Raw genomic sequence first — 27,385 nt, forward strand, 5'->3', positions numbered from 1 at the left:
AGCACACAATGAAGCCATATAATTGTTTAGCCATATCATAAACCTCACATAGTTTATTCTCTATCTATCTATCTATCTATCTATCTATCTATCTATCTATCTATCTATCTATCTATCGAACTAGTCTTTCCCTTAAGCTGCTTTGTGTTCTGCTCCATTTATTAACTACTGCCTTGTTTCAGCAAGGCTCCAGTTCTAGCAGTTGAAGAATGCTTAAGGACCCAGGCTGAGAAACTGAGGAATTCAGAAGAAAAAGAAACTTTCAAACATAAAACAAAATACATTATGCACAAGATGCCTTGAAATGCTCCAACTTCAGCAACATATCCCTCAGCTTATAGTCATAAGGCCTGGTTATTAATCTGGAATTTGAATATTTAAAACAGCCAGGCTTTAAGGGAACTGCCTTATACTCTAGAAGTACTAGACCCTGGAACCCAATACATCCAGAGCTTGAAAAAATTCCTCTTCTGTGTTATAATCCACAGAATACCACAATCTGCCTGGACACTGAGGATTCACAGAGCTGTAATCCATAAAGTACAGCATTTATACTTTTAAACCAATAGAGATTTTTGTAATGTAAGCTGATGAATTCTGCATTTTGTCTTTCCTCTTCATTGTGTCATTAAATATGACCCTCAGTACATTACAGTTCCATTCATTTATGGCATGCATGCCAATTTATGTTTCCAAAGGGAGATGCAAAATTCACGACAAAGGGTCAAAGGCCTGCTCTCAAATTTATTCAAAATGACATTGCAAAATAGCAGCACACTGGCAATCTTCTTTTTGGAACCACAATATTTGGATCAATTGGGGGTGACAGAACCCAAAATGGAGGTGGTAAAACTAATTTATTTGTTTTTTCCACTGTTCCGTTCTGTTCATTGGTGGTACACCTAAAATTCTGTTAATCATAAAAAGTATTAAATTGTAAATACTCAAATGAATCTGAACTGATCAACATGAAGTATTAACTTTGGAAAAGTTTTGTGTGGGGGGGGGGGGGGGGAGGCAGCCTCCAGTGGAAGCCATGTGCCAAAATTTTGGATATCTTTTCTAACCCTTAGGCCAGTGGTTCTCAACTTGTGGGTCCCCAGATATTTTGGCCTTCAACTCTCAGAAATCCTAACATCTGTTAAACTGGCTGGGATTTCTGGGAATTTGTGAGGGAATATGAAATAAAGACTCCATATTGTGATGAGTTCACTGGAAAGGGTTGCTATGGAGACAGCTGCTTGGCATTCTGATTGGTTGCTGCCTCTGGCTTGGCAGAAGCAGACCAACGGTTTTTCTAACTGACATTACAGTTCATATTTTGCTCTTCTGGAGAGTGGAGAAAAGAAGCTGACAGGAATTTTTGGTCAGGAATGTAATGGCTGTCGTGCTCTCTAAAGTTTGACTATTTAAAGAAGAGATGAGGCATATTTAAAAGGACTGTTACATATTGTTGCCCTATATATGTGTTTGAACTCTTGAACCTGAATAACGATACTGTTATTGTTTTATTCAAGTCTACGTAACAGCCTTATTACACAGCAGAGTTTATTTTGATTTAAAAATGGTGATAAGGTTTCTGTTTACATTAACATTTTTATTTTTATTTTTACACATAACCCGCCACAGAGTTGTAGGCCAAAAGGACCTAGGCCAAAACAAAACTACAGCTTTTTCTTTAAAGCTGGCTTTGCTCAGACTTTATTTCCCAAACTGCCATTGTTTCATCCCTGCTTGTCTCAGACGTAGAAACTCAATGCACCTGGGCTCCATCCCATCCCTTCCCCCAGCAAACCTTTCGACTAAGTGGTAGAGGATTTCCTTCCCAGTGCAGTTTTCAGCGATCAACACCAGATACCGAGGTGTGATATAGGCTTCATGTAGCGCCATGATACGCTCGTGGTGCAGCCCCTTCAGGATCTCATATTCCTGCAAGACACCCTGCTTGCCTTCTGCATCATAGGGCACAATCTTGGCCATAAAACGCTTGCCTGTGGCATTCTCCTTACACTCCCGGATCACTCCAAATCGGCCCCTGGAAACACATCAAACATTTTCAGTGCACATTCAGATACTTCCTAGGTCTGCCCAATAAGATCTGAAGCATCAATTCCCACCAAAATACAAGAATATGCAATTGATAGAGCCACCAATGATGCAGAACTGAGGAGTCCAAATTGTCCATGAAGCTTATCTTATCAATGGTTTATATATCATCTTTATTTCTTATGGAAAAAGAAATAAGATATTTCTTTGTGACATCCTATTTTAATGATGTAAATGTGTGATATCTACATTTAGAAACAGCTCATGCACCACAATTCAGAAGGAAGAAAGACACCTGTGCTTGAAATATTTCAAAAAAGCACCTCCTGGATTATCTGTACTTCTTGTTCTTCGCATAAACTGTAATATCTGAAACTGTTTTTCAGTTCTAAGGTTCCGGGCATGGCTGATAGCCTAAAAGACTTTGTGCATGGACACTGGATTAGTGAATCACCACTGAGGACTAAATGTAGCTTCTAGGCTGCATTCTATCCTTTATTAGCCTGATGTAATGATAAAGTTTAACCTCCTGCAGCTTGACTGGAGGACGTGGATGTTTCTCAATATTTACAGCTATCACACAACAAACACCATTGCATTAATGGAGTAGGCTGATACTGAGTGGCAATATCACAAACAGAATATCCACTATAATAATAATAATAATCATCATCATCATCATCATCATCATCATCATCATCATCATCATCATTTATATCCTTTTTTTCTTCCTCGCTGGACCCAAAGCGGCCCACAACATATTAAAATCACATAAACAAATACATCCAAATACATAGATATGTATAAAATATCATAAAATAAACAGTTTAAAATAACAATACTATACATTCACATTCTTGTGACACTATTCCATGGTGATTTACATTCTGAGGAAAAGCATCTACCCCTGGCATCTCCAGTCATAAAATGGTCAGAGCTGGGAAATATTTCTTCCTGTTTACTGAGAGAAACACTCTTCCCTGGGACAGATAATAATGGGCTAGACTGTCCAACTGGTCTAACTAAGGAGATGGCAACTTCCTGTGTTCAAAGGATGGAAACCTTACCTTGCTTTCTCATCCAAGAAGGTGTAGGGTTTTTGAGGGACACCTTGGCGCAAGGAGGAGTCATCTTTGGCAGCTGAGGATAGTCTACTCTGGGCAGCACTACCAGTGTCCCTGCCAGGAGTAACACTCCGGCTCAAGAGGCGTGTATGAGAAGGCACCTCTTCCATGCTTGGGGTGACTGGAGGACTGGGTCCACCTTCTGGGGTGGTGGTGGGAACTCTTGTTGGGATTGAGACGAAAGAGGTGGCCACATATGGGACAGCTTTTGGGGAGACAGTTGCTGGTGAGTCTGCCACTGAGACTGGTGATGCAGGAGAGATAGGAGAAAACTTGGAAATGGGAGAGCTGGCAGAGGATGTTGGAGCAGGTGAGAGGGTAGAGGTGGATGACCCACTGTGGGTACTGAGGGAAGATGCTGTCCTGGAAGGCTTTGATGTTGGCTCAGATGAGGTTGGACCCTCAGATGCAGGGGCGTCCTTGTTGGATGGAACCAGGGCTGTGATTGGGAGCTTTGCTTTCCCCTCGCTGGCCTGAGTCACTGGTGGGGCAGGCACCTCCTGTACTCCCACAGGCAACCCTAGCCCCTTCTGCTTCCTGGGAGGGGTGGCTGGAGGAGGACCGGTGTTTTTCGGCCCTGTCTGGGGAGACTGGTTCAAAAGGGCCTGCGAGGATTTGGTAGAAGTGAGTTTCTCTGGTGCAGTTGTACTCTTTTTGGCAGCTTTGGGTTCTAAATATGAAGAAAAGAGTATAAGTTAGATACAAAGAAGGAGGGGGAGGAAGAGAAGAGAAGAGGAGGACCCTTAGGTCTACTTCACTACTAAAACCCACAATTAACCTGTAGGGGAGTCCTTTGAGAGTATAAGACTGGGAATCGATACAGTAGAGTCTCACTTATCCAAGCTAAACGGGATGGCAGAAGCTTGGATAAGCGAATATCTTGGATAATAAAGAGGGATTAAGGAAAAGCCTATTAAACATCAAATTAGGTTATGATTTTACAAATTAAGCACCAAAACATCATGTTATACAACAAATTTGACAGAAAAAGTAGTTCAATACGCAGTAATGTTATGTTGTAATTACTGTATTTATGAATTTAGCACCAAAATACCACGATATATTGAAAACATTGACTACAAAAATGCATTGGATAATCCAGAACCTTGGATAAGTGAGACTCTACTGTATTATGGCAGGCCCAGATGAAGAATGAACAGCATCCCTTGATTCAATAGTGGATGCATCTTGGTGGTAACAGCATGGGCCTGGCAGACAGATTTTGGAATATGTGCCCTAATCACTATATAGCAAGTACATCACTACAGGTAACTGGCCCATATTAAATCCTATATTGATCAGAGACTGAGAACAAAGCAGCAGCAGCTATATAGCTTGGTGGGCTGGCAGGGCCACTCCAAGACACGCCCTTCTCCATTCCACACAGAGAATCTTACTAGACTGCAATGGAATGATAGCTATGGACCAGTATCAATCTTCATCACACATCAGGGCACCAGACTACTTCATGGGGTATAAGAGGTTGTAGCACATATGCCTCTCTGTCTTTCAATACAGGGGAATGGCCAGGAAACCAGAAGCAACAGCCAAAGACCTGATGTTATGTACAGGAAGTCCCTGGGTTATGAACAAGGTAAGCTCTGTAGGTTTGTTAAGTATAACTCCAGTCAAACTTTTGTTTTGGATAGCATAGCATAGGGGAAGGTTAAACTCTTGTAAAATTTGTTTTCCTGCCTATGCCCCTCTTCAGAAGATTGCACCTGACTTTCTGTCCCTGGGACAACTGGATTTTGAAAAATGTGGGTTGTTGTGGAAACAAGGATTGGTGATAAGATAAATCTAAAGAAACCAGAATGGATGTCCAAATAACTGAGGATATTGTTGTTCAACCGGAGCAATAGAGAGCAATATGGAACAGATGAGGTAATAGGGGAAGTGCAACCCAAAATAGGTAAAGAATACTTGGATACTCTAAATGAATTCAAGTTTCCAGGGCCAGATGAACTGCATCAATGAGTATTGAAAGAACTCGCAGAAGGTATTTCAGAACCACTGGCAATACTTTTTGAGAATTCTTGGAGAACAGGAGAAATCCCAGCAGACAGGAGGAGGGCAAGTGTTTTCCCTATCTTCAAGAAAGGAAAAAAAGAGGCCCAAAACAATTCTGACATCAGTACCAGGGAAGATTCTGGAGCAGATCATTAAGGAGGCAGTCTGCAATCACTTAGAAAGGAATGCTGTGATCACTACAATCAACATAAGTTTCTCAAAAACAAGTCTTGCCAGACTATTCCTATCTCTTTTTTTCAATAAGGTTATGAGCTTGGTAGATGCAGAGAATGCTGTAGCATATCTTGATTTCAGTAGGGCCTTCAGCAGAGTTTCCCATGACCTTCTTGCAAACAAACTAGTAATATGTGGATTTGATAATACTACCGTTAGGTGGATTTGTAATTGGTTTAGTGACCAAATCCAAAGTGTGCTCACCAATGGTTCCACTTCATCCTGGAAAGAAGTGACTAGTGGAGTGCTGCAGAGTTCTATCCTAGGCCCAGTTCTGTTTAGGACTAGTGCTGTTCAACATATCCAGCTCTTTAAGCCACATTTTTTTCAGCCTACATGAAGTATCCTAGATTTCTCCTTGTTGAAATTCATTTTGTTAGTTTTGGCCCAGCTCTCTAATCTCTTGAGGTTATTTTGAATTCTGATCCTGTCTTCTAGAGTATAAGCTGTCACTACCAATTTGGTGTCATCTGCAAACTTGATAAGCACGCCCTCTAAACCTTCATCTAGTCTTTAATAAAGATGTTTAGCCTGCAGAAGAGAAAGTTGAGAGAAGATATGATCACCATGTTTAAATATTTGAAAAGCATAAGGAAGAGGGAGCAGGATTGTCTTCTGCTGCCCCTGAGACTAGGACCTGAAGTAATGGGTTGAAATTACAGGAAAGGCTATTCCACCTGAACATTAGGAAGAACTTCCTGGCCATAAGAGCTGTTAAGCAATGGAACTCTCTGCCTCGGAGTGTAGTAGAGGCTGGGTGGCCATCTGTCAGAAGTACTTTGATTGTGCTTTTCCTGCATGTTAGGGAGTTGGACTAGATAGCTCATGTGGTGTCTTAGAACTCTATGATTCTATGACTCCATGATAAAACATAAGTGGAAATAACTTTTTCCCATTATAACCTTTTCAGGAGTGAATTTCGCTTCCTAGAGGTAGATTTCTTCTCATGCCCTCTTGTCTAACCCCCATTTGAAACTAGGAGTTGTATGTAAGTAGGATTTCTGTAACTTGGGGATGACCTGTATATATACACACTATGAAGATTTGTAAAAAGACACCAGGATGGAATGAGTTGACTGGAAAGGCATGTGTTGATAGCTGATTGGCTGAGTCAATCGGGAGCCAGAATTCCGATTGGCTGTTGTCTCTAGCTTGGTGCTGAGACAAACGGTTTTAACTGCCCCTTTCATCTTGGAGATGGAAGAGGACGTTGACTGGGAACTGGTCAGGAAGGAAATGGCTGCCAACTCTCCGAAGGCTGATTATTTATAAGGCAGATGAGGCATATTTAAAGACTATTTAAAGGGAATGCTTATTTCCTATATTCTCTGTGTGAATTCAAAGACTCATACACACACACACACACTCACACACACTCACACACATATATATATATATATTCGTCCTGTTTGAACTTTTGAACTGAAGTAAAGATACTGTTACTTGTTACACAAGCCTGAGTGACACTATTATACTGCAGGGTTTCTCTTGATTCAGAAACTGTGGTAAAGCTTCTATTTATTTATTTCTACAACCTCCAACACACACACCATAAGCTACTGCTTGAGGAGGTTGGTTCACTACTCATTGGTAAGTCTTCTATTCTTGTAAGGTAGAACCTTCTCAGTAGTGATCCCCCCTTGCTCCATCCCTTATTCACTTAGCCAACTATTATCAGAGAGCTATTTTGCCCTATAGGGAGAGGAGAAAAAGCAGAAGAACTCTGTGGACAGAAAGCAAAAGAAGAGAAAGATCAGAAGAGAAGAGCCCCATACCAGTCCAGGAAAAATAACTGAGTACAATAGTATCCAAGAAGATGTATTTCTGTCCATTTGGGACAGAATTGAACTACTTATTTTCAATATATTGTATTTCAATCTCCTTCCAAGCTTCCCCCCCTCCCCCTCTTTCTTGTGTCATGTATTTTAAGTCAATGCTACTCAGATTGGTATTTTGTAGACCAGTGCTGGTCCCTGAGGTATCGGTACCTGATGAGATTCCAAGAAAGAAAAAAACAACTTAGCCAATGGGCATAAATATGGTACTGGTATTTGGTACAGTGGGTGTGGAGGAAATAGCCATTCCCCACATCTGATAACTTAAGATGCACTATTTTGGATTGCAACCTGGAGGAGGTTGAGCTGAAAGGCTGGGTAAAATGCTTCAAATAAATTAATAAGAAAGGAAGGAAGTCTGTTTTCTTACCTGCACTTTCAATTAACACCTTCCCTGAGGGATTGCTGTAAGGACCTTGTCCGGCCTTGTTGGCACAGGCAACGCGAAACTTGACGCTGCTCCCCACTGGTAGATCCTTTGCGTTGAAGTAGCAATCGGCAATGCCGAAGCTGACTACTTTCCAGTCATGTTCTCCTAGGGGAGGAACACGGGGATATCAGCTGCTGGAGTGACTCTTATCAGAGATAAAACAACCTGGTGCTATGTGGGGCATGCATAATATTATGGATTAAAATAGTTCTCTTCTGTCTTTCAACCTCTTGGAGATCCTCAAGGTGACTTGACAACTGAACCAATATGCATTATTTAACACAATCAAGACTAAATGAACAAACAAACAAGAAACAAGCTAAACATCAGGATCCATATCTTAAAATTACGTAAGGCAGGAAAAAAACTCAAACAAACCTAAAGTTCAGTTATATAAGTAAGAAGAAACACATTGAAAATGCCTATAGAGGAGCAGTTGGACTCCTAAGGCAGGGAATTCAACCACAAGTGGAAGAAGGTAATTCTTAGACCAGTGGTTCTCAACCTTTCTAATTCCATGACCCCTTAATACAGTTTCTCATGTTGTGGTGACCCGCAACCATAAAATTATTTTCCTTACTACTTCATAACTGCAATTTTCTACTATTATGAATCATAATGTAAGTATCTGATATGCAGGATGTATTTTCATTCACTGGACCAAATTTGGCACAAATACTCAATACGCCCACATTTGAATACTGGTGGGATTGGGGGGAGGGATTGATTTTGCCATTTCAGAGTTGTAATTGCTGGGATTTATAGTTCACCTACAATCAAAGAACATTCTGAAATCCACCAACAATGAAATTGAACCAGATTTAAAACATAGAACTCAAATGACCAACAGAAAATACTAGAAGGGTCTGGTGGGCATTGACCTTGAGTTTGGGAATTGTAGTTCACCTACATCCAGAGAGCACTGTGGACTCAAACAATGATGGATCTGGACCAAACGTGGCATGAATACTCAATATGCCCAAATGTGAACACTGGTGGAGTTTGGGAAAAATAGACTTTGATCTGATAGCTTACTCTCAAGTCATTTAGGACTTTAATATATGATCGTTGTGCTTAGAACAATTGGCAGCACAGTAGCATACTGGAAGTACATATTTGCAAATGGAAGCACCACACACACCCTTGGTTGCCACATCTCCCACTTAACCTCACATTGTGAATACACTGCAAATCTGAGCTCCATATGGCCATGTCATCATTACATGCAACAGCTCCTTTGTAATAGCTTACAAGAATGGGAAGTGAGAAACCAGGAATCCGATTTGAGCAAGGCCTTGGGGAATCCTCATCCTTTCACATGGATGAGGACCTTTGGACATCAACCTGTTTTGGGCTGTACCCATTGGATTGTATATAATACAGTGGGGTGTGCAAAGAAGGCTAAGAAGAGACTACTTCCGGTCTCCATTCACCATCAACTATTCAGGAACAGACAACCAGTCAAAGGCAGTGGGATTGGATAGGTGACAATTAATGCACTGTAAGTTCAAAAGAAAGAAACTTACTTCTGCCTATAAGATCATGGGGAGAAGGCCAACATGGTATAGTGTTTTGAGACATTAAGTGATAACTCTGGAGAACAAGATTCAGATCCCCGCTCAGCCACAAAGTTCCACTGGGTGACCTTGGAAAAATCACTCTCTCTGCATAAATCTTGCCAAGAAAACTTGCAATAAGTTTGCCTTAGGATCGCCATAAGATGGAAACAACTTGATAGCACACTACAAAACAACAAGATCATGGGAGTGCATATGGTGCTGTAGATGGTCTGTCCACAAAAAACCTGGGAATATATGGGACACCAGTAAGGATTTTCCAAAGAAGAAATAGCATAAAGCAACATCCAATATCTGCCTACCATCCGTCTTGTATTCCAGTGTGTATGTGCAAGATGCCTGGCTATCCGCTGGCCTCCAGAGGACCAGAACAGTGTTCCTATACTTCTGGGGGATTTCTGGGGTGCCTGGTCTCCCAGGAAGCCCTGTTTCGAGTATGAAAATGAGAAGTTAATTCAAAATATGTGGCAGAGACAGAGCCACACATGTTTATTTTGAGAAGGAGTTAGTCATTTGTGTTCTTACGTGCCACAGCAATGGTGCAGGAACTGGTGGCAGTGCCCAGGGCATTTGTGGCATTGCATTCATACAAGCCTGCATCTTTCCTGGAAACTTTGGAGATGGTGAGCAGCTGGCGGCCATCCTTGCATGCCACAATGTTGAGAACTCCTTCTGATACCAGTGCATGTTTATCTGTGGAAGGCAGGAGAACTGATCTAGCATACAAAGCCCATCAATATTGCACCCTGCCTTTCACCATTCCTTTCTAGCTCTATTGCTTCTCCTCCCCAACCTGGTACCTAGAATATTTCCCTTTCCAGGTGAAACTAAGATGTGCAGATTCCAAAGCAGTTCAATTGTATACCTGGGCTCCAGAAAAGGCAGCCATTTTAGGTAACAACTAGTTAAGGGAATAGGATCTGTGTCACACCAAAATGGTGGTAGCATAGTTTCTTATACCAACATTTTAGTCTTACTCTCTAAATGAAAGCTTTCAGAGCACTACAAAGCTTTAGGTTTGATTGACTCCCAAAAAATTTAAGGCTGAAACCGCCTTGGGTGACATCCAATCACTGTAATTTGGCAGTTTATCAGTTGGAACAGTGGGGGATTGCTAAGTGGATGAAAAAGGAAGTTAAGCCCTGTATACAGTAGGACAAGTCAGGTAGGAATTAAGATACTCTTTCCTGATATTGGGATCTGGCTCTTTATTTGGAATGCAGCTATAACATACATAGTCTCTCCATGGTGCATAACCTACCTTTCATCCACAAAATACGAGGGGTGGGGCTGGCTGCAGGAAGGCAGCAAAGTTGCACTGCCTCTCCTTCCAGCAATACCTGGTCCTTCAATTTTATGTGGAAAACTGGAGGGAAGTCTGGGGAGGAAGAACAGGACAGGAGAAATACATGATTAGAGGATGCTGTGATGAACCATCTATTTGGTACTAAAGAAATGGGTGGGAATGTTATCTTTTATAGGAAAATGTATGCCCAATATTAAAGAACCTATTCCTGAGATCTACATGATAGATCTTACCGACTAGAGACTATCGGCCTTCAGATGGGATAGGTCTTTAGGAAGGGGTTGATAGGGAGGCAGCAGAGGGCCGAATTTCACCCCCCCAAGTCAGTTTAGGTTCATGGGCAAGACACTCCCCCCTCTAGCACTGCAGTGTTGCATGATGGCATGGGGAGAACACCTCATTTCATCTTTTACTATTGCATTTCCCTAGAGTGCTCCAGTCAAATTAGTTGGGCAGTTATATCTTCCTAGGTAAAGGTAAAGGTTTTCCCTGGTGTTAAGTCCAGTTGTGTCTGACTCTGGGGGTTGGTGCTCATCTCCATTTCTAAGCCGAAGAGCTGGCGTTGTCCGTAGACACCTCCAAGGTCATGTGGCCGGCATGACTGCATGGAACACCATTACCTTCCCGCCGGAGCGGTACCTATTGATCTACTCACATTTGCATGTTTTCGAACTGCTAGTATGGCAGAAGCTGGAGCTAACAGCGGGCGCTCACTCCGCTCCCCGGGTTCAAACCACTGACCTTTCAGTCAGCAAGTTCAGCAGCTCAGCGGTTTAACCTGCTGTGCCACCAGGGCCTCCAGCTATATCTTGGGCAGTTATATCTTCCTAGCACAGCTGAAGATATAACATATATTCCCTGGGACTATCCTGTTGGACTGAACTCATTTCAAAGTAGTAGAAGAACACATACCTGACTCGCTGAGGACATAGGGCTGACTCACAATCACGACACCTTCTCCTCTCAAGCTAGCAGGAATGTTGGGCTGTGATGCAACCTTGTCTTTCTTGGCTCGGGACAAGCTCCAGCGTTCCCAGCGAGAACTTCGGCGATGAACATCACCAGAAACTGTGGAGAAAACATATGATTGGCCCTTACCCCAAACAACTAAATTCTGGGAAACTGGGGACAGAGGGGTATTGCTTGGCATAGTGCTGGTTTCTCCATTGTGCATGCATGAATTATTCACTGTTGCCACACAATCACCTATCACAACTATATTATCATGCTCTCTATACCCATTTTGTTCTCACTCCTTCAGTCTTCGTTGGAGTGGTAATTAGATTATATGCTACTCTCTAGACATTTAGGCCCATAATGTTTATGGTAAAGTTTTGATTGTTTTGTATTTGTTCATACACATTCTTTTCCTGGATTATGTTGCCATTTCTTGTTCTCTGGGGTCTCATTTGCTCTCAAGCCTCTTTCTCCCTCTCTCCCTGCCTGCCCTCCATGAAGCATGTGTGGTAAGAAGTCTCTCTGGGTGAGATGTGTCAATTCTCTTGATACCATGCAGTACTCTTTATCTTCTATCAAGATGATGAATCTGTGTTTATTGTGGCCAAGTCTTTGTGAATAAAACTACTTTACATACCTCATGAAGATGACTAAATTTTATTTCTTTTCTCCGCTAGATATTGAGTGGGCTGATAAGCTGTTCAATTTTTGGTCTTAATGCATCAGATGCTCTGCTTAAGAAACCCACTATAATAATCTCTCAAGAATGCATAAACATCTGACTTATATACTATACTCTTTTATGAAACCACACTACACAGCATAAGTTATTGAATTCACATACTTTTAAGGGACTATCTATACCCACATATATAAACAAATCAACCTGTTGCCAAAACAAACAAGGGAAGGAATAATTCTTATCCTCCTTACATCTCTTAGTCCCACTCATCCTTTCCCAAAGTTTGTTATGGATCTTGGCTCACCATTGCCTGTGGATGTCTCAGACTGGAAGGACTCTGTGGAGGGGACATTAGCAGACTGGGCTGCCAGCTGATTCTGTGGGATGCCCACCTGGCGCAGGCTTTCACCCTCAGAAGTTGCACGGCGCAGTTGAGAAAGGAAAGGAGCTCTTTTCTCAGGCTGCCTGATGTTGTCCCCAGTAGTGGCCGTATGATCTTCATCAGAGTGTTGCTGTGACTGGCTGCGAAGGTGGGTGGAGAGGCGTCCCATGGTGGTGCCAATCTTTTTACGTACAGCCATAACTGGTGACTCACTGGAGCCAGGCTCTGACTTCTGGCTGTCTGAGTCCTTTTTGTCCTTGGAAGCCAAACCCCATGAGAATCTCCGACCCTGGGCAGCTCCTCCTGTTTCATCCTCCTTGGTCTTCCGCCTCTCAGTGGGGGGTGTGCGGCGGAGTCGCATTGACATTCTGCGGATGAAACCACCTTCCTTCTCCACCTCATGAAGGTCCTGCACTGAATGTGCCCGTCGAGATATCCCAGCCTTGGACAGCTCTAGAGGAGCACCTGCCGGACCTGGTCGATATATGGCATCCTCCCTCCCCAGAGGCCCAGTCAGATGCCTCTCCTCAGACCTGGAAAGCAGCTTACGTCCCCTGCTGAGGGAACCTTCCCTCCCTCTTTTGAACTTGGCCTCAAAAACTTCTTCAGAGTCTATATCCTGGATATGCTCAGTACTGGAAGATTGAACTGGGGTGGATGGTTCTTTGCCAGGCTTCTGTGCTGCTTTCTTGGGATCGGCTGCAGTTTGCAATTGTGTTTCAGCTGCTGAGATCTGAGGCATACTTTCTGAGGCAGTGATAGAAGGCTCTGTTGCATCCGTCTGGGGGACTTGGGCTGATTCACCAGCCAGGGAAAGCATGACCTCAGCATAGGCAGAACGCTTGGGTGCTGAGCTACCAGAGTCAGGTGAAGTTGGCATGAATTGCGTTGACTTCCTTGAGGAGCCTATGGCTTTTGCAGCTGGTGAGGTGTCAGGTTTGGCCAATTTGGTCACCAGTTTGTCTTCAGATCCTCTTGGGCCAGGTTTCCTAATGCTAGGCCTGGCGATTGCTCCTGCATCTAGCTCAGGGGTAGAGAGCTTGGGCGGGACCTCCTGTGGGGTGTGAGGAGTGTGAGGCCTTGAGTCATTCAGAGCTGAAAGGGAAGGTGTCTCCCTTAATCTTTGACCTTGTGCCAGTGGGATTTCCAGGGGTTCTCCAGAGCGTCGGTGCAAGATGACAGGTTCCCCATCACCCTGGCTGAAAGAGCTGCTCTTTTGAAGAAGGCGTCCCTCAGGGGGAAGGTGATGGGGAGCTGTCTCGCTGGAGGCTGCTCGTACCATCTTATGTCCAGGAGACAGCTGCTTCTCCAGACGAGGAGGTCTCAACACCTTCTTTTCAAGGCCAAGAGTCTCCAGCAAGGGCCCTCGCAGACCACTCAATTTGCCATCCACAGGGCTGCCCCGTAGCAAGCGCTGACGCATGACCTCTAAGCGCTGGGTGTATTCCTCCTCAGGTAACACTCCTTTTCGATGGTATAGTGTACCTGGGCTGGGGCTGCGGCGGGGCAACTCCATGGAAGCTGCCTTGGTCAGGCTTTTATGGAAGGGAGGCTCAGCCTCATCTGAGGGGAGGTTCAGCAAGAGGGCACTGTCTGCAGAGCTCCCACGACGCAGCTCCCCCTTGCGTGAGGCTCTTTCAGAAACTCCCGGGGAGTCCAAGCTGGATCCTTTCTTCAGAGCTCTCCTTTTTTCTGGCCTTTTCTGAGCCTCACGGTGGGCTTCCTCATCAGAAGAGCCAGGCTCCTCAACCTCTGTGGAGCGCTTCCGTGGCAATATGCCCTTCTGCCTCCTAACACTGGGATCCCCTTCTTCCTTCTTCTTGTGATTCACTGGGGTCCCTTGCCCCTCTTCCTGCCACTCCATGGACATGCCCTCATCATCTAGTGGAGCTGCATTTGGACCTGCGGGCTCATCATCAGTTGGGATCTCAGTGAGAGACATGCGGGAACCAGAAAATTCAGGCTGATGGGGCATAGGAATAAAGGGCAACTCTTCGGGGTCATCAGAATCTGAAGAGGAGGACAGCACTGATGTCGCCTTGAGAAGACGTGGCACAGCAATAGACAAGTGGCTGGATGTGTCCTCTAGAAGCTCAGGAATTGGACGCGGCACCATGTTGCACTTGTAGCTAATCTGAGAGCGCTGGAGAGTAAAAGTATATGGCAACAGGGTTTAAGAAAATACTCCCATCCCACTCACAACTTCCATCGTAGTGTATTTATGTTTGTCTGTCCAATGACTCTTCCTTGCTCTGTGAAAGTGCCCAGCCACTAGAGCAGTGATTCTCGACCTGGGGTTCCCAGATGTTTTTGACTTTCAACTCCCAGAAATCCTAACAACTGGTAAACTGGCTGGGATTTCTGGGAGTTGTAGGCCAAAAGCATCTGGGTATCTCAGGTTGAGAACCACTGCACTAAGCAACAAACTTTCAGGTAGAGTTTAACACAGTGGCTCCCAACCTTTGGGACTCCAGGTGTTTTGAACTTCAGCTCCCACACTTCCTAACAGCAGGTAAGCTGGCTGGGATTTCTTGCAGTGTCCAATCTCTACAAAACACCTGGAGGCCCAAAGGTTGGGAACCACTAGTTTAACAGGAGCAAACTGCACATGCTGATAACAACAGCATTCCTATGTCCATGTAACTCCTGGAAAAACTGGTCATTCCCATTTACAAGGAAAGAAAAATCCCCTTTCTCCCTGACATTTTTTTCTACATTAACTAAAAAAAAAGAACACCCACAAGAATTTTTTTCAACTGCTGTGACAAAGTAGTTCTTTTTGTTTTGCTTTTAGGTATGTTATAGCTTAACTAGTCAAGAAATCTCTGCAAGGAACATCACCTTTCTTCCTGCCCCTTCAACTCAGCTAGGATGTTGTGTGATTATAGAAAAAATGGACTGCTAAGACAGACATAGAAGAAGGGGCCTAGGAAGAAACCAAGACAAGAGAGTCAGCACTCACAGAATCAGAGTAAAGAAGAATTGGAAGAGAGTCTGCAAAACATCTACCCAACCTCATTAGTATAGTTATCTATGGCTAGAACATCCCTGAGAGGTGGATGCCTAACTTCTGTTTTTTTAAAAAATGGGATTTAATATATAGGGCTGTGTAAGTGTTTCTATGGAGTCCCTATCTACATACACTCAACTGAAATATTTGCAGATGATGAACAAAAATATTATGGAATGCCATTGAACATAAAACCAAACTAAATTAAACATGGAGTAACTGTAAGGCTTGTGTAGGAAATTAAAGTTTCGTTATGGAGGAATAACTAAATAGGGTAATTGAGAAAGGATCAGCGAAGGAACAGAAATAAGAACAACATTTTATATAAGAAGCCTTGCACAGACACAAAAGGAACCTCCAGGTTTTATTTCCTAATTTATCTCTGATTTCTGGCCATCCTATATCCTTTTGCCAACACCATTTGCTAAAGTTCTTCCACCAGTGGCCCCTTTAACCCAGATTGAGGGCCATTCCATATAGCCCTATATCCCAGAATATCAAGCCAGGATATCCCACAATATCTGCTTTGAACTGGGTTATCTGAGTCCACACTGTCATATATTCCAGTTCAAAGCAGATAATGTGGGATTTTATTCAGCTGCGTGGAAGAGACCTGAGACCTCTTGCAGTGTCCAATCTCTGACCAACCAGGTTTGCTTATATTCCCAAATCCTTACCCATGCTAAATCAGCAGACTTCTCAATTACACTTAGAAATATTATAACTTTGGACTGTAATTCCCAAAACTCTCCAGCCATGTTGTCTGAAGGATTCTGGGAGATGTATCTTCCTCCACAAAAGGAATACTTTGGAGGTCTGTGCTCCAGCCTACTGGTCTAAACATCTCTTCACCACTTCTGTTCCTAATGAATCACTGCCTGTTTGTGCCTTCCTCCTTGGCTGTAAATGCTGTCAATATAGAAAATTCCTCATTCCTTGACACTGGCACTGATTTAAATGGGGCAGAGAGAGAGGCTATTATTACATGCAGAAATGTGCAAAAGAACATTTGCCACTTTGTCCTATCAGAGGTATCATTTTCAACCCTTAAAGCATACTCATTCATGTGTGTGGATTGTAAAGAACAATTTTCAACCATAAGTAACAGGTAAGCACATGTATAGTAGTGAGTTAGAACTGATCAAGCGTCTGATGTGTATTTGTGGAAATAATCTAAGCTCACCTTCCCATCCGCTTTTATGAAATTCTCAACCCAAGCAGCTGGTGAGCTGCTGCCACTTCAACAGCCACCAAAGAGTGTCCTGTGTCTTATCACTAAGAGTAATCACATTTACCTGCCACTTCCTACGAGATATGAAGAGCTTGAGATGATCCGTACTTATACTCTTGCCCTTCGCCAGGGTCTGAAATGAACAAATGGAGGCAGAGTCAAGCAGTTGGAAACAGCTGCTTTCCCCCCTTGGAATATGTGAGAGAAGCCCAAACCCAAAGGAATCCTTGCCACCTTGATACACCTTTCTCTTGTAGAGCAACAGTGGGAACTATATCTGGACAGCTACACAACCTAGAAAGGGCTCCCTCACCCCAGTACCCCAAAGCCAATATGAACCCCACTGTTCTTTCTAAGTCGGCTTCAACACTGGATTCACCTTGAACCAAGGATGCTCCAGAGTCTGCTCTGCATTGGGCCTCCTATTTTTTTAAAAAAAGAGAGACAAGAGTCAAAATATATGGAAATAAATAGACAAGTGATACATTGTTACTGTAATGTACAAGAAAGTCAGGGAGAATATATAAGGCAAGTGTGAGGAACTATTGGTGGTTAAAGATTACATTATTCTCCCAACAAATTTGGTAACCTGCATTTTGCTCCCAATGTCTCCTAGAAGGTGTGGAGGTCAACTCTGTTATATTTATGTGCTTACCTGTGCCAATGTATGCTTTGCAGAGGTCGTTTTCCAACAGAAAATGACCTGAAGTCAATTTATAGGTAATTTCCAGTAGAAAAAAAAAGTTATCTCCGGGAACTATATTGGCTGGGGTGGCGATAATATGGGGACATTTCTTTATTTACGAACTTTGGAGCTTCACATTAGAAAACAACACATGACAGTGATAATATAACATACAATAAATACCAGTCCACATTAAATTGTAACTTTCTATGAAATAGGTAGCAGACTGGATTATGCAAGGAGAACTTGTAAAATAATGGTGATTTTTAGAATACACATAAAGCTGGTGCGGAATGCTAAATTTCAGACTGCGTTGAAGGTTTTGTGGGCCTGCACATAAAAGCCTCAATCCCTCCCCTAAAAGAAGACCCTAAGAAGGCCCCATTACTCACAGGCGATCGTTAACCAACACTTTGATAACAAAGCCTTTTGCCTCTCTTGTCAGTCCCGTGAACATACTCTCCTCAAAAGCCACGTTGTAGTTGCGGATATTCATGAGTGTTGTCTTGTCATTCTCACCCACAAATGGGGAGATCCCTGTGAGACTAAGAGAGAGAAAATAACAAGAAAATCCTTAGCAGGTACTGAAAGTGTATGCTTGGGATAAACTCTGAAGGACACCTACACCCACCCAACATATGGGTGAATAGTTGTGGGAACAATTGGTGAAATTTATTGGGATAGGTTTTCAAGGGTGTTCACCCCCAATTGCACCCTGGAGATAGTAGAGCCTCAGAGAGCAAAATGAGGCATTATGTCAATGCATATTGGTGTGAGATTATCAGACCTTGAACAAGTTTCTTTTTGGACTATGATTGGTCATTACTGTATTCCAAAAACGTCATTTCCCCCATGCTCCAGGAATTATTTTAATGCACAGGAGAATCCTTGCTCTTGTGCATTTGCGCCACCAGTTCATCAGGTATGATGGAGATGCATGAGGTATGAGAAAGACTTGTATGCTCCCAGCTCGGTTCCCCAAATTTGAGGCTTACCATAGATATGTGATGACTCCCAGTGGCCTATAAAGAGAAAACAGACATATTTGCTCAGGGTCTCTCTGATACCCAACACATAAGTGAAAAAAATGTATCACAGTAAGGTCCACCATGGCAAACGAGTGACAGGAGCTAATTCAAAAAAGTCAAAATGAAAGAGACCACACAATCTGTGGCTCTGAGTCATCCCACAATCCCTTACTATTCTCACTCTACTTTTTTAAACCACAGCCCCCAGAATTCTCAGGGCAACCAACGTTAGCCATCTCTGCCTCTGCTATAGTAATCCTTTCTGGAACAAGCCCGGTGCTTAAACGAAGCACACCACCCTCCTTTCTGATGTCTGCATTCAATTTGTGAGCACAGACTTATATCACATTTTGTAAGTGACTCTTTTTACCAGACATCGGTGACACCGGAGACAGGACTCTGGCTGATGATCTCAGGGCCCACGAATTCAGGGGTGCCATATTTGCAGTACTGGGGCTCATCTGGAGTCAGCTCCTGGGCATTGCCAAAGTCACAGATTCTCACCTGATCACTGCCTGGTTCGGCCAACAGCAGGTTTTCTGGCTGCGAGACAGAACAAAGTAGAGAGGGGTTTAAACAGGTGCCCCTGCAAAATGCTGTTTGCTTAGAAAAAATGAACTCACCACTGAGAAATGTCCAGACCTTCAAGAAGAATAAACGCCAAGCACAACTTTTAATGGGAACAGATTACAGAAATGATTCCTTTCGCCAGAAAATTCCATGCAATCAAAATTATATTATTTACGATTGATAAAAGGATATTTCCTAGGTCATTCAGCTTTCATCTGGAAATATAAGAGGATTGACTTCTCCACTAGGAAACTGTGCCTACAGTTAATCCCACTTTTGCTTAATTCTGGGAAAAGCGGACACTAGCACTGATTTATGCTCTCTTGCATCTTGCTTAATATAGGAGCTACTCCACAGCCCACATTCTCACCCCCTTGGAAGCCTTGAAGTGTTTCTTGTCCACTCACCTGCCATCTGCTTGTCAATATGTTAAACAGCCTGAGCTCCTGCTGGAGTCTATCAGAGATGATGCCAAATAGAGAACCCGCCTCAAGGCAGATTCAGCTAACCATTTGCAGCCCATTTTCAAATCCAATGTATACCATAAAGCCTGAACATGCTTTGCTTCTTGGCAACAAACACAGTCCTTGAACCTTTTTTCCCTTGTATCCTCTGATTTTGAGTTGTTCATCAAGATGCAATCCAGGATCTCACAAGGGCCTGGCCTGCATTTGTTGTTGTTCTGTGAACTTCCCCATTATAACACTTTTATTAAAGAAACCATTCTGCTTGGAATTGAAGCGTCTCCCATGGGGTTTCAGACATCCACTCCATTCACTTCCCACAGTGATGAAAGTGGAAAATATTCTTGAATATTTTGCTACTATGCTAAGAAACTGGACCAGGAAGGGGTAGTTAAACTCACACTGACTTGTGAACTTCCCAGCAGAGTCTAGTTAGCTGCTCTGAGGAACAGAATACTGAATTATAGAAGCCTTGGTCTGGCTCAGCAAGTCTCTTCTTATGTTAGAACAGGGATGAAATGTCTTGGGATGCCCCGTTGTTTGCCAGTAATCTGTACTTGTTAAGCCATATCTAATCTTATTTTGGGGAAGTGACTCATATATTACATTTATTCCTGACTTTGACCATGCTGGCTTGAAATTTTGAAAGTTGTGATATAAACTCTTCCAGTCTCTTGGGAAATCCCAATAGCATCAATCCTGCTCAACCCCCATCATCATCTGGCTTCTTTCTACAAATATTAGCAGGTTGGTATGGGGCAAGGGGCATACCCAAGCACCCCATAAAGCACAATAATAATGTCCCAAAGCTCTTATCCAACTGAAGGGAAGTCTCTTCATTGCATGAAGTGACTGAGGAAAAATCCCAACACAGATAACAAAACTAGAACAACAAATTGAGGAGAGCTAGGACGCTTCTCTTCCTTCTCATTTCCTGTTCTTCTTGTTCTGTTTTCCTTCAGACTATATTTGCCAGCAATCAATGATTTTAAGGCTGTAGATACAGGTTAGGGCCTAAGGACAACAGATCATGTCTGATCTTAGAAACTTAGAAGGGTTGGTTCTGATAAGTACTTTGATGGGAGACCACCAATAAATATGCTATATTTCAGAGGAAGGAATTGGCAACAACAACAACAACAACAACAACAACAACAACAACAACGGGACTCGGGTTTAAAATATAATACATTAAAATGCATAACAACAATATGAATGATTAAAACAACATTATAACAATATATAACAAGACATCAAATCAACAACCAATAACAATTTCACTTTATCATCACTGGTGGGTGGGCTAGTGCAACAATAATTTAAAGTATAGGCCAATGAATAAAGTGCATAGGTCATATGGCAGCAGTAAGGATAAGGAAAATTATCTCTTAAGCATTCTTTGACTAAGAAAACTCTAGGAAATGCCTGCTTTTTCCATAAGTTCACATGTGATTTAAGGGCACAAATACACACCTATCACAGGTTAATCTGAGCAGCCAACTGGCTGTCCCTTTGATCAAGCTCAATAGCAATAACAACTAGGCATTTTTAGACAAACAGTCTTTATAGTTTACTACGCAGAAAGAAATAGACAGAGTAATGGGTCTGAAAACCAAGAATATTTGCTGCTTTAGTAGTAGGAAATTTAAGTTCTATTGATTTTGTAAGAGTGAATGGCAGCTTTCACCAATTATTTAAGAAGCATAGCCCAATTCTATAGCATTGACAATCACATTAAGTGTTTATGTTACTTGTTTCAGTTGAATGAAATGATTATGGTCCCATGCAAAAGAAGTTGAGCCAAAAGCTTAGGGAATCCAACAGAGTCATGGATAGACCACAGGACATGTTGGAACATGCTCACCTTAATGTCAAGATGCAAGATTCCATGATGGTGAAGGTAGTTGATTCCCTCTAGAACCTGCCGCATGTAGGAGCGTATCTGTATGGAGCATAAGCCAAGGTCAATATGATATCAAATCAAGTTCCCATATAATGAATGGAGGAAAGTGGATCATCAAACCATAATACTATCTCCACCTGAAATTCAGTGGAAATCTGCTTGCCATCCATAACCCATCAAATATGCCTTTGTGAGATCTGGTACAGCAATGGCTTTGGTCATACAAAATATTGCTAGGAAAAGAACTGGAGGGAGGCCTTACGAATGCTTCTCAACTTCTTAGCAGATTTCATTGTCAGCAGGTGAGTGACAAAGAACCTGAAGCTCATTTTAGATACAGAGCTGGTGTGAATGATTCATCTGATGCTGAAGGCCATGTTTTTAGGCTATTCTAGATATTGTTCCACTGCATTCTTTGGACATCCATAAAAGGAGAAGTCCTCTTAAATTGAGCCTTGTCTTGGAAGTTCCTAGTGATCATAGTAAGGAAACTTTAAGTTCGGTATGTCAGTTTCTGCTGCTCCAGGACAGAGTTAGCTGGGCCTGACCTTGGTTAACTATGCTCTGGTAACATTGTCTCCTGATTATGGTATGAAATGTGGTTGCTCTTGAAGACTCTTCGGAAACTACATTTGGTTCAGAGTGATGTAATGAAAATGCTGGCGGAGGGGAAAAGGAGAATATTGTAACTATTTTAAGACAACTTGCCAGCTTCTTATTCAATCCCAAGCATAAATGAAAATGTTACTGTGACTTTTAAAGCTCTGAAAAGTTTGATCCCTGTTTATCTAAGCATTCCTTATGATATACCAACCAAGGTTTTAGGGCCTTTCTATGAGGCCCCTTGCCATCAGAATTAAGAGTTGGTGACTTAAAATGTTCCATTTTTGTAACAGAGGCTCATCTGTTACTATCTTTGCTCTCCTTCAAGTGCCAGGTGAAGTTTTTTTTTTAATTTGGCCACCCCATTTAGTTCTTTTGATTTGAAAATAGCCCTCACAATTATGAAGAACTTCCTCACTGTGAGAGCTGTTTGGCAGTAGAACTCTCTGCCCCCGGGTGTGGTGGAGGCTACTTCTTTGGAGGCTTTTAAGCAGAGGCTGGATGGCCATCTGTCAGGGATGCTTTGAATGTGATTTTCCTGCTTCTTGGCAGGGGGTTGGACTGGATGGACTGTGAGGTCTCTTCCAACTCTATGATTCTATGAAAATAGCCCTCACAATTAAATTTCATCTACTCTGATGTTGGCTTTTGTTCTTGGTTTTTATTTGTCTTTTTAAATTAAATGCAAGCTGCTCTAAAATCCCCATTGAAGAGTGCCTTCTATGTTTCCAAATAAAAATGTCTCTTTATTACATTAACAGATGAGAATGGTCCTGGATTACCTGCTTTATTCCAGCCTTGAACTTACTTCTGATTCATTCACGGAAGACTTCCTTGCTATACGATCCAGTAGTTCATCTCCAGTGCAGCTACATAATCCGTCAAGCGAAACAAGGTCTAAAATGGTACTATGCAGCTTCCTACCATAGAGACCTGCCCCATGATATTCCCACAGCGGTGCCCTAATTTTTGTGTTCATATGGTTGTCAGAAGATCCTGGAAACAATGTGCATGCAAGAAATCTCAGGTGCCATTTGGGGGAGGGGGGAGGGGGGGATGAAAGAATATATGTCCACTACCTAGATTCTTGGTTCTCACCCAACCAGACCCCAGAAATAGAGCTGCCCTGAGCCATGCTGAAGGAGAAAGGCAACAAAGGCCTTGGATTGCATCATGTGAAAAAGGTGGGGTATAAAGTTCAACAAACAAGCTGAAAAATGCAAATAAAATGGAGGAGGATACAGCTCCATAACAATGATGAGGGCATTTCTTTTCTCAAAGGCATCATGGAAGTAGACAACACGTTCATGATCAAGCTGAGCTAGGATGCCAAGTTCACGGCGTGCTGATTTCTTGGCTTTGGCACGGCATGGGATGAACTTGGCAGCAAAGGCCAAACCGGAACTCTTCTGGGTCACGCGTCGCACATACGAAAAGGCTCCCCTGGGAAACACACATAAATTGAGACACTACCAAGGAAAGTTCCCTTGTCTCTTCTTGCTTTGCTGGCATGTGTGCTTCTTGCTTTGCCAGAACTTGGATTTTACAAATTACAAACAACTACTTACTTACAATTACATCCTCTTCCCAGTAAAAATGGTACACCTATACTATAGTACAATTGCAACCTAACAGGTGATGACTTTATTCCTTTTGCTGTGTAACTGTAAATGTACCAGTATTTCCTACAACTGTGGCTACAAAGAACCTACGCTAAACATCAAAGGTAAACAAACTGCATACTAAGATAATAGGTTGGATCAATTCATAAGCGAATCTACACTTGTGTTATTCTTAGAGCAATACAGCTCCTGTAGCTGAAATGTGCATCCCTTCCTATGCCAAGAGGCTTCCTAGTGGATTTCACTCCACCAAATAAAAGTCCCACCCAACTCAACCACAGCCTATCTTCTTTCCCTTTTTCTGATGGGTTTCTCCTTCTTCCCTCACCTGTTGATCTCCTCATGGACATCATAATAGTCAGCCAGGCGGCGGGCTGTGTGGGACTCTTCCTCTGCCCGTGCAGCATCAGCATCGGCTACAGCTACAGAGCAAGCAGGGAGAAAGAGAGCAGAGAAGAAGAAAAGCAACTGTAAGTAAAAGAAAAGCATTCACTCTGCAACTACATTCCTGGGTTTCTTCTATTTCTTTCTGACATTCTTTGTTTTGTCCTTATTCCAGCTCATTTTGAATCATAGGCCCTATTCATGTTATGAAGAGGATAATATTTGCAGGAATCTTCAGCAGGGAGTCAACTCTTGAGTTCAAACCAAAATCTCTTGGACCTGACTTTAAGTCTCAGTGAAGAAAGGCTATAACTCTGTGACAGAGTGTATGCTTTGCATGAAAAAGGTCCCAATCCCTGTCATACCCAGGTAAGGTCAGGGGCAACACCAGTCTGAGTCCTTGGAGAGCCACTGGTAGTCAGTGTGTACACAACTATAAACTTACTAAATAGTCCAACTATATGGTTTGATATAGTTTGCTTCCTCTTCCCTTCTACATATGCAATTAGTCTTGATGGGGTTATGTTCCTTCAGGGACCAGAGGTAATATATTGTTGCTGGAGTAGAAGACTGCTAACAGTTTGTGTTCTGCTTATGGGCATGTTATAGTCTCTTGGTTGGCACTGTGGGAAGAGAACACCAGACGAGATAGGTCGGATCTATTGCATCTATTTTAAATTCTAGTAGATCTTCTGTGGTTGGCAAGCAGTCTCTGGTTTGGCCAATATTACTCTTCATACCACAGAAGTCTAGCCCCTGCATGGTTAAAGCAATGGCACTTTATGCATGATGCATTACAACCCTTTAGCTCCAGCAAGAGACCTCAGGAGCACTGGGTTTGACAGTTCATATTCTAGATCTGGATTGAAGATGTACCGCTAAAGAACTCTAGCTGCATTCCAACACTTGCTATAGAACAACAACAACAACAACAATGCTCAGTAGCAGGCCACCTACTTGGGGAGTCCTGCTACTCAATGCTACCTATAAGCTAACAACTGGCAGCTCTTTTGGCTGGTATGATATCACCTACCTGCACGAACTACAAGCTCAGCTTTGCAAGACACTTCTCCTGCCACGTTGCGTGCAATACATGTGTAGACCCCACCGTCTTGCTCCGTGGTGTTCACTATCACTAGTGAGCATTCACTTTCCTCATACACAAAACTCAGGTGATTGCTTTCAGTCAGGAGCACCTCATCCTATTGGAGACATATTGGGACAAAATTATTTGCCAATGGGGAGTTAGGCAACTAGCAGTGTTCCAGATATGAGGCCACAGCTACCGCCCCGCCCCCTCTTACTACTGGCTATGCAGACTATGGCTGAGAGGAGTTGCATTCTGACAACATTCAGAGTCAAAAGTTGCTTGCTGCTGGGTTAGAGAAATGTCCACCTAGGGTTCCCCTTAATGTGCTTTTACAAGCCTGCTGCAGGAAGACTATGCTCCTTCTGGAGATTCCCCATTCTAGTCATCTTTCCTCAGTTGCTTCCCACTCTGGGAAAGACACCCCAACCTCTCCACCATTATTCATGGTTCAGGGATGAGTGGCTAACTTCCAGAACCTTACTCTTCAAACAGGCAAGATGCAAGCACAGTCTGGCTACCCACCTCAAAGTGCAGAAGGCCCATGTCACCATCAAAGCACCTAGTCTCACTACACCATGTCATGTCAACAAAACATAGAATGGATCTGAGTTATGGGGCAGGGAAGGGGGAGAGCATAAACTAAATTAGGTAAGAAATATGACAGACAGAGAAACAGGGCATAGAGATTATCAGTGAAAGGAACTGATAGGATGATCATAAAAAAGCTGCATAAGATGGAGCCCACACTTACCTTGTACCACATGATGTCTGGAAGGGGTTTTCCCTCTACCACTACAGCAAACTGTGGGGTCTCACCCAAACCAACTTCAATGTCTTCCATGATCGATTCAAAGCGGGGTGCCTCTGGGGATAGAAACACAAGCTGCTGAAGCAGGAGAAGACCTACCAAGCTCATTAATTAACAGGGGGAAACCCACTAAGCTCACTAACCCTCACACTCACCACTATATGCCAGCCTATTTTCTTCTGTCTTTCTTGCAAAGGCTATCATCTCTCTTCCCTCCTAAGTCCATTGATAGATAGCCTAAATCAGTGGTTCTTAACCTGGGGTCCCCAGAAGTTTTTGGCCTACAACTCTCAGAAATCCCAGCCAGTTTACCAGCTGTTAGGATTTCTGGGAGTTGAAGGCCAAAAACATCTGGGGACCCACAGGTTGAGAACCACTGGTCTAAAGGCATCAAGCCATGGGAGCAAGAGCCTCTGACAACACACCACTGTGCATTTGTGTGGACCATGGCTCTGCCCCATATTATCAGAGTGCCTTGAAGAGACATGGCATCCCAACAAGGATGTGGGACGTAGTTCCCAGGGAAGGTACTGTTCTCTGAGTAGGGAATTGAGATGATGTTGGAGCAAGAAGTTAGGGCAATCTGAGCATCCCATACCTGCTAGTTCCAAGTTGATGAAGCAGTGGTCATATCCATGCTGGTTGCTCACCTCACAGGTCATTTCCCCCACGTCCCCCCTACCCACTCGGACAAATCGTATAGAGTGTTGGTCATCATCAGGCATGCTCATCTCCCAGTTGGGATCACCATCCTTCAAGACCACACCAGACCTGGGAAAGGTGAAAAAGAAGAAAAGTACAGGATGGGAAATTATGGATTTTACCAGTTCAGTCTTACGTTTTCCACAACTGCCAGCAGTTTATACTCATATAATCCAGTTTAAAGGAAATAATATGCATTCAGGAGCTGAATTATATGGCAGTTGGTAGGTGGGGCCTCAGCAACAGATCTTGGGAAAGTTCTGCCTTAGATTAGATCTCTCATAATCCTGCAACTAGCACAGACCAATAGCTGGTTAAGGAAATTTGGGGAGTTGAACTAAAAAAAACATTTTCCAAGCTATGTGCATCAATAAGAATTCACCTCATGCTTTTCAAGACTCTTAAGTCAATGTTCTTGAGGAGAAACACAGCATATTGCATGAACAGTGGTGATGATTCACAATATCTTTTTATTGTTGTGGTTTAAATTATTTATAGGAAAACCCATCTCCTTTGCCTTCTAATGCTTACACACCACTTGGGGCAGCTAACAGCAATTAAAACTCACAGTAAAGCACAATAAAATTCCAAAACAGCAGCAACAGCAGTATAACAAAAACAGACAGATGCAGCCAATAAAACACATTACTCGGAAACAATAACATCAGCAAAACAAGAAGCTATTGAGGCACACCTAAAGTT

The 27,385-nt window shown here is 42.9% G+C and overlaps 1 protein-coding gene and 1 long non-coding RNA gene across 7 annotated transcripts in view; one reads left to right on the plus strand and one right to left on the minus strand.

The window, feature by feature from the left end:
- Positions 1 to 27,385, minus strand: part of speg (striated muscle enriched protein kinase) — a 141,418-nt gene that overhangs the window by 5,450 nt on the left and 108,583 nt on the right. For all 5 annotated transcript variants that reach the window (XM_062967245.1, XM_062967246.1, XM_062967249.1 and 2 more), the window contains 20 exons: positions 26,580 to 26,752; positions 25,925 to 26,037; positions 25,117 to 25,285; positions 24,028 to 24,121; positions 23,320 to 23,520; positions 22,886 to 22,946; positions 21,436 to 21,513; positions 18,908 to 19,080; positions 18,505 to 18,531; positions 17,902 to 18,054; positions 17,204 to 17,246; positions 16,889 to 16,957; positions 12,506 to 14,726; positions 11,475 to 11,630; positions 10,518 to 10,634; positions 9,782 to 9,949; positions 9,559 to 9,681; positions 7,620 to 7,784; positions 3,114 to 3,840; positions 1,796 to 2,035 (listed from right to left, as the gene is read on the minus strand). In XM_062967245.1, the coding sequence (XP_062823315.1) occupies positions 1,796 to 2,035; positions 3,114 to 3,840; positions 7,620 to 7,784; positions 9,559 to 9,681; positions 9,782 to 9,949; positions 10,518 to 10,634; positions 11,475 to 11,630; positions 12,506 to 14,726; positions 16,889 to 16,957; positions 17,204 to 17,246; positions 17,902 to 18,054; positions 18,505 to 18,531; positions 18,908 to 19,080; positions 21,436 to 21,513; positions 22,886 to 22,946; positions 23,320 to 23,520; positions 24,028 to 24,121; positions 25,117 to 25,285; positions 25,925 to 26,037; positions 26,580 to 26,752 (5,271 nt within the window). The remainder of the gene's footprint in view (positions 1 to 1,795; positions 2,036 to 3,113; positions 3,841 to 7,619; positions 7,785 to 9,558; positions 9,682 to 9,781; positions 9,950 to 10,517; positions 10,635 to 11,474; positions 11,631 to 12,505; positions 14,727 to 16,888; positions 16,958 to 17,203; positions 17,247 to 17,901; positions 18,055 to 18,504; positions 18,532 to 18,907; positions 19,081 to 21,435; positions 21,514 to 22,885; positions 22,947 to 23,319; positions 23,521 to 24,027; positions 24,122 to 25,116; positions 25,286 to 25,924; positions 26,038 to 26,579; positions 26,753 to 27,385) is intronic.
- On the plus strand, positions 1,292 to 16,894 carry LOC134295288 (uncharacterized). Of its 2 annotated transcripts, none has more exons than XR_010001815.1 (3): positions 1,292 to 1,366; positions 4,689 to 4,764; positions 15,378 to 16,894. It is a non-coding gene; the product is annotated as an uncharacterized LOC134295288 (long non-coding RNA). The 2 variants fall into 2 exon arrangements; XR_010001816.1 differs by lacking the exon at positions 15,378 to 16,894 and adding an exon at positions 7,113 to 7,625.

This window comes from Anolis carolinensis, chromosome 1 (genome assembly GCF_035594765.1).
Source record: "Anolis carolinensis isolate JA03-04 chromosome 1, rAnoCar3.1.pri, whole genome shotgun sequence".
Classification (NCBI taxonomy): domain Eukaryota; kingdom Metazoa; phylum Chordata; class Lepidosauria; order Squamata; family Dactyloidae; genus Anolis; species Anolis carolinensis.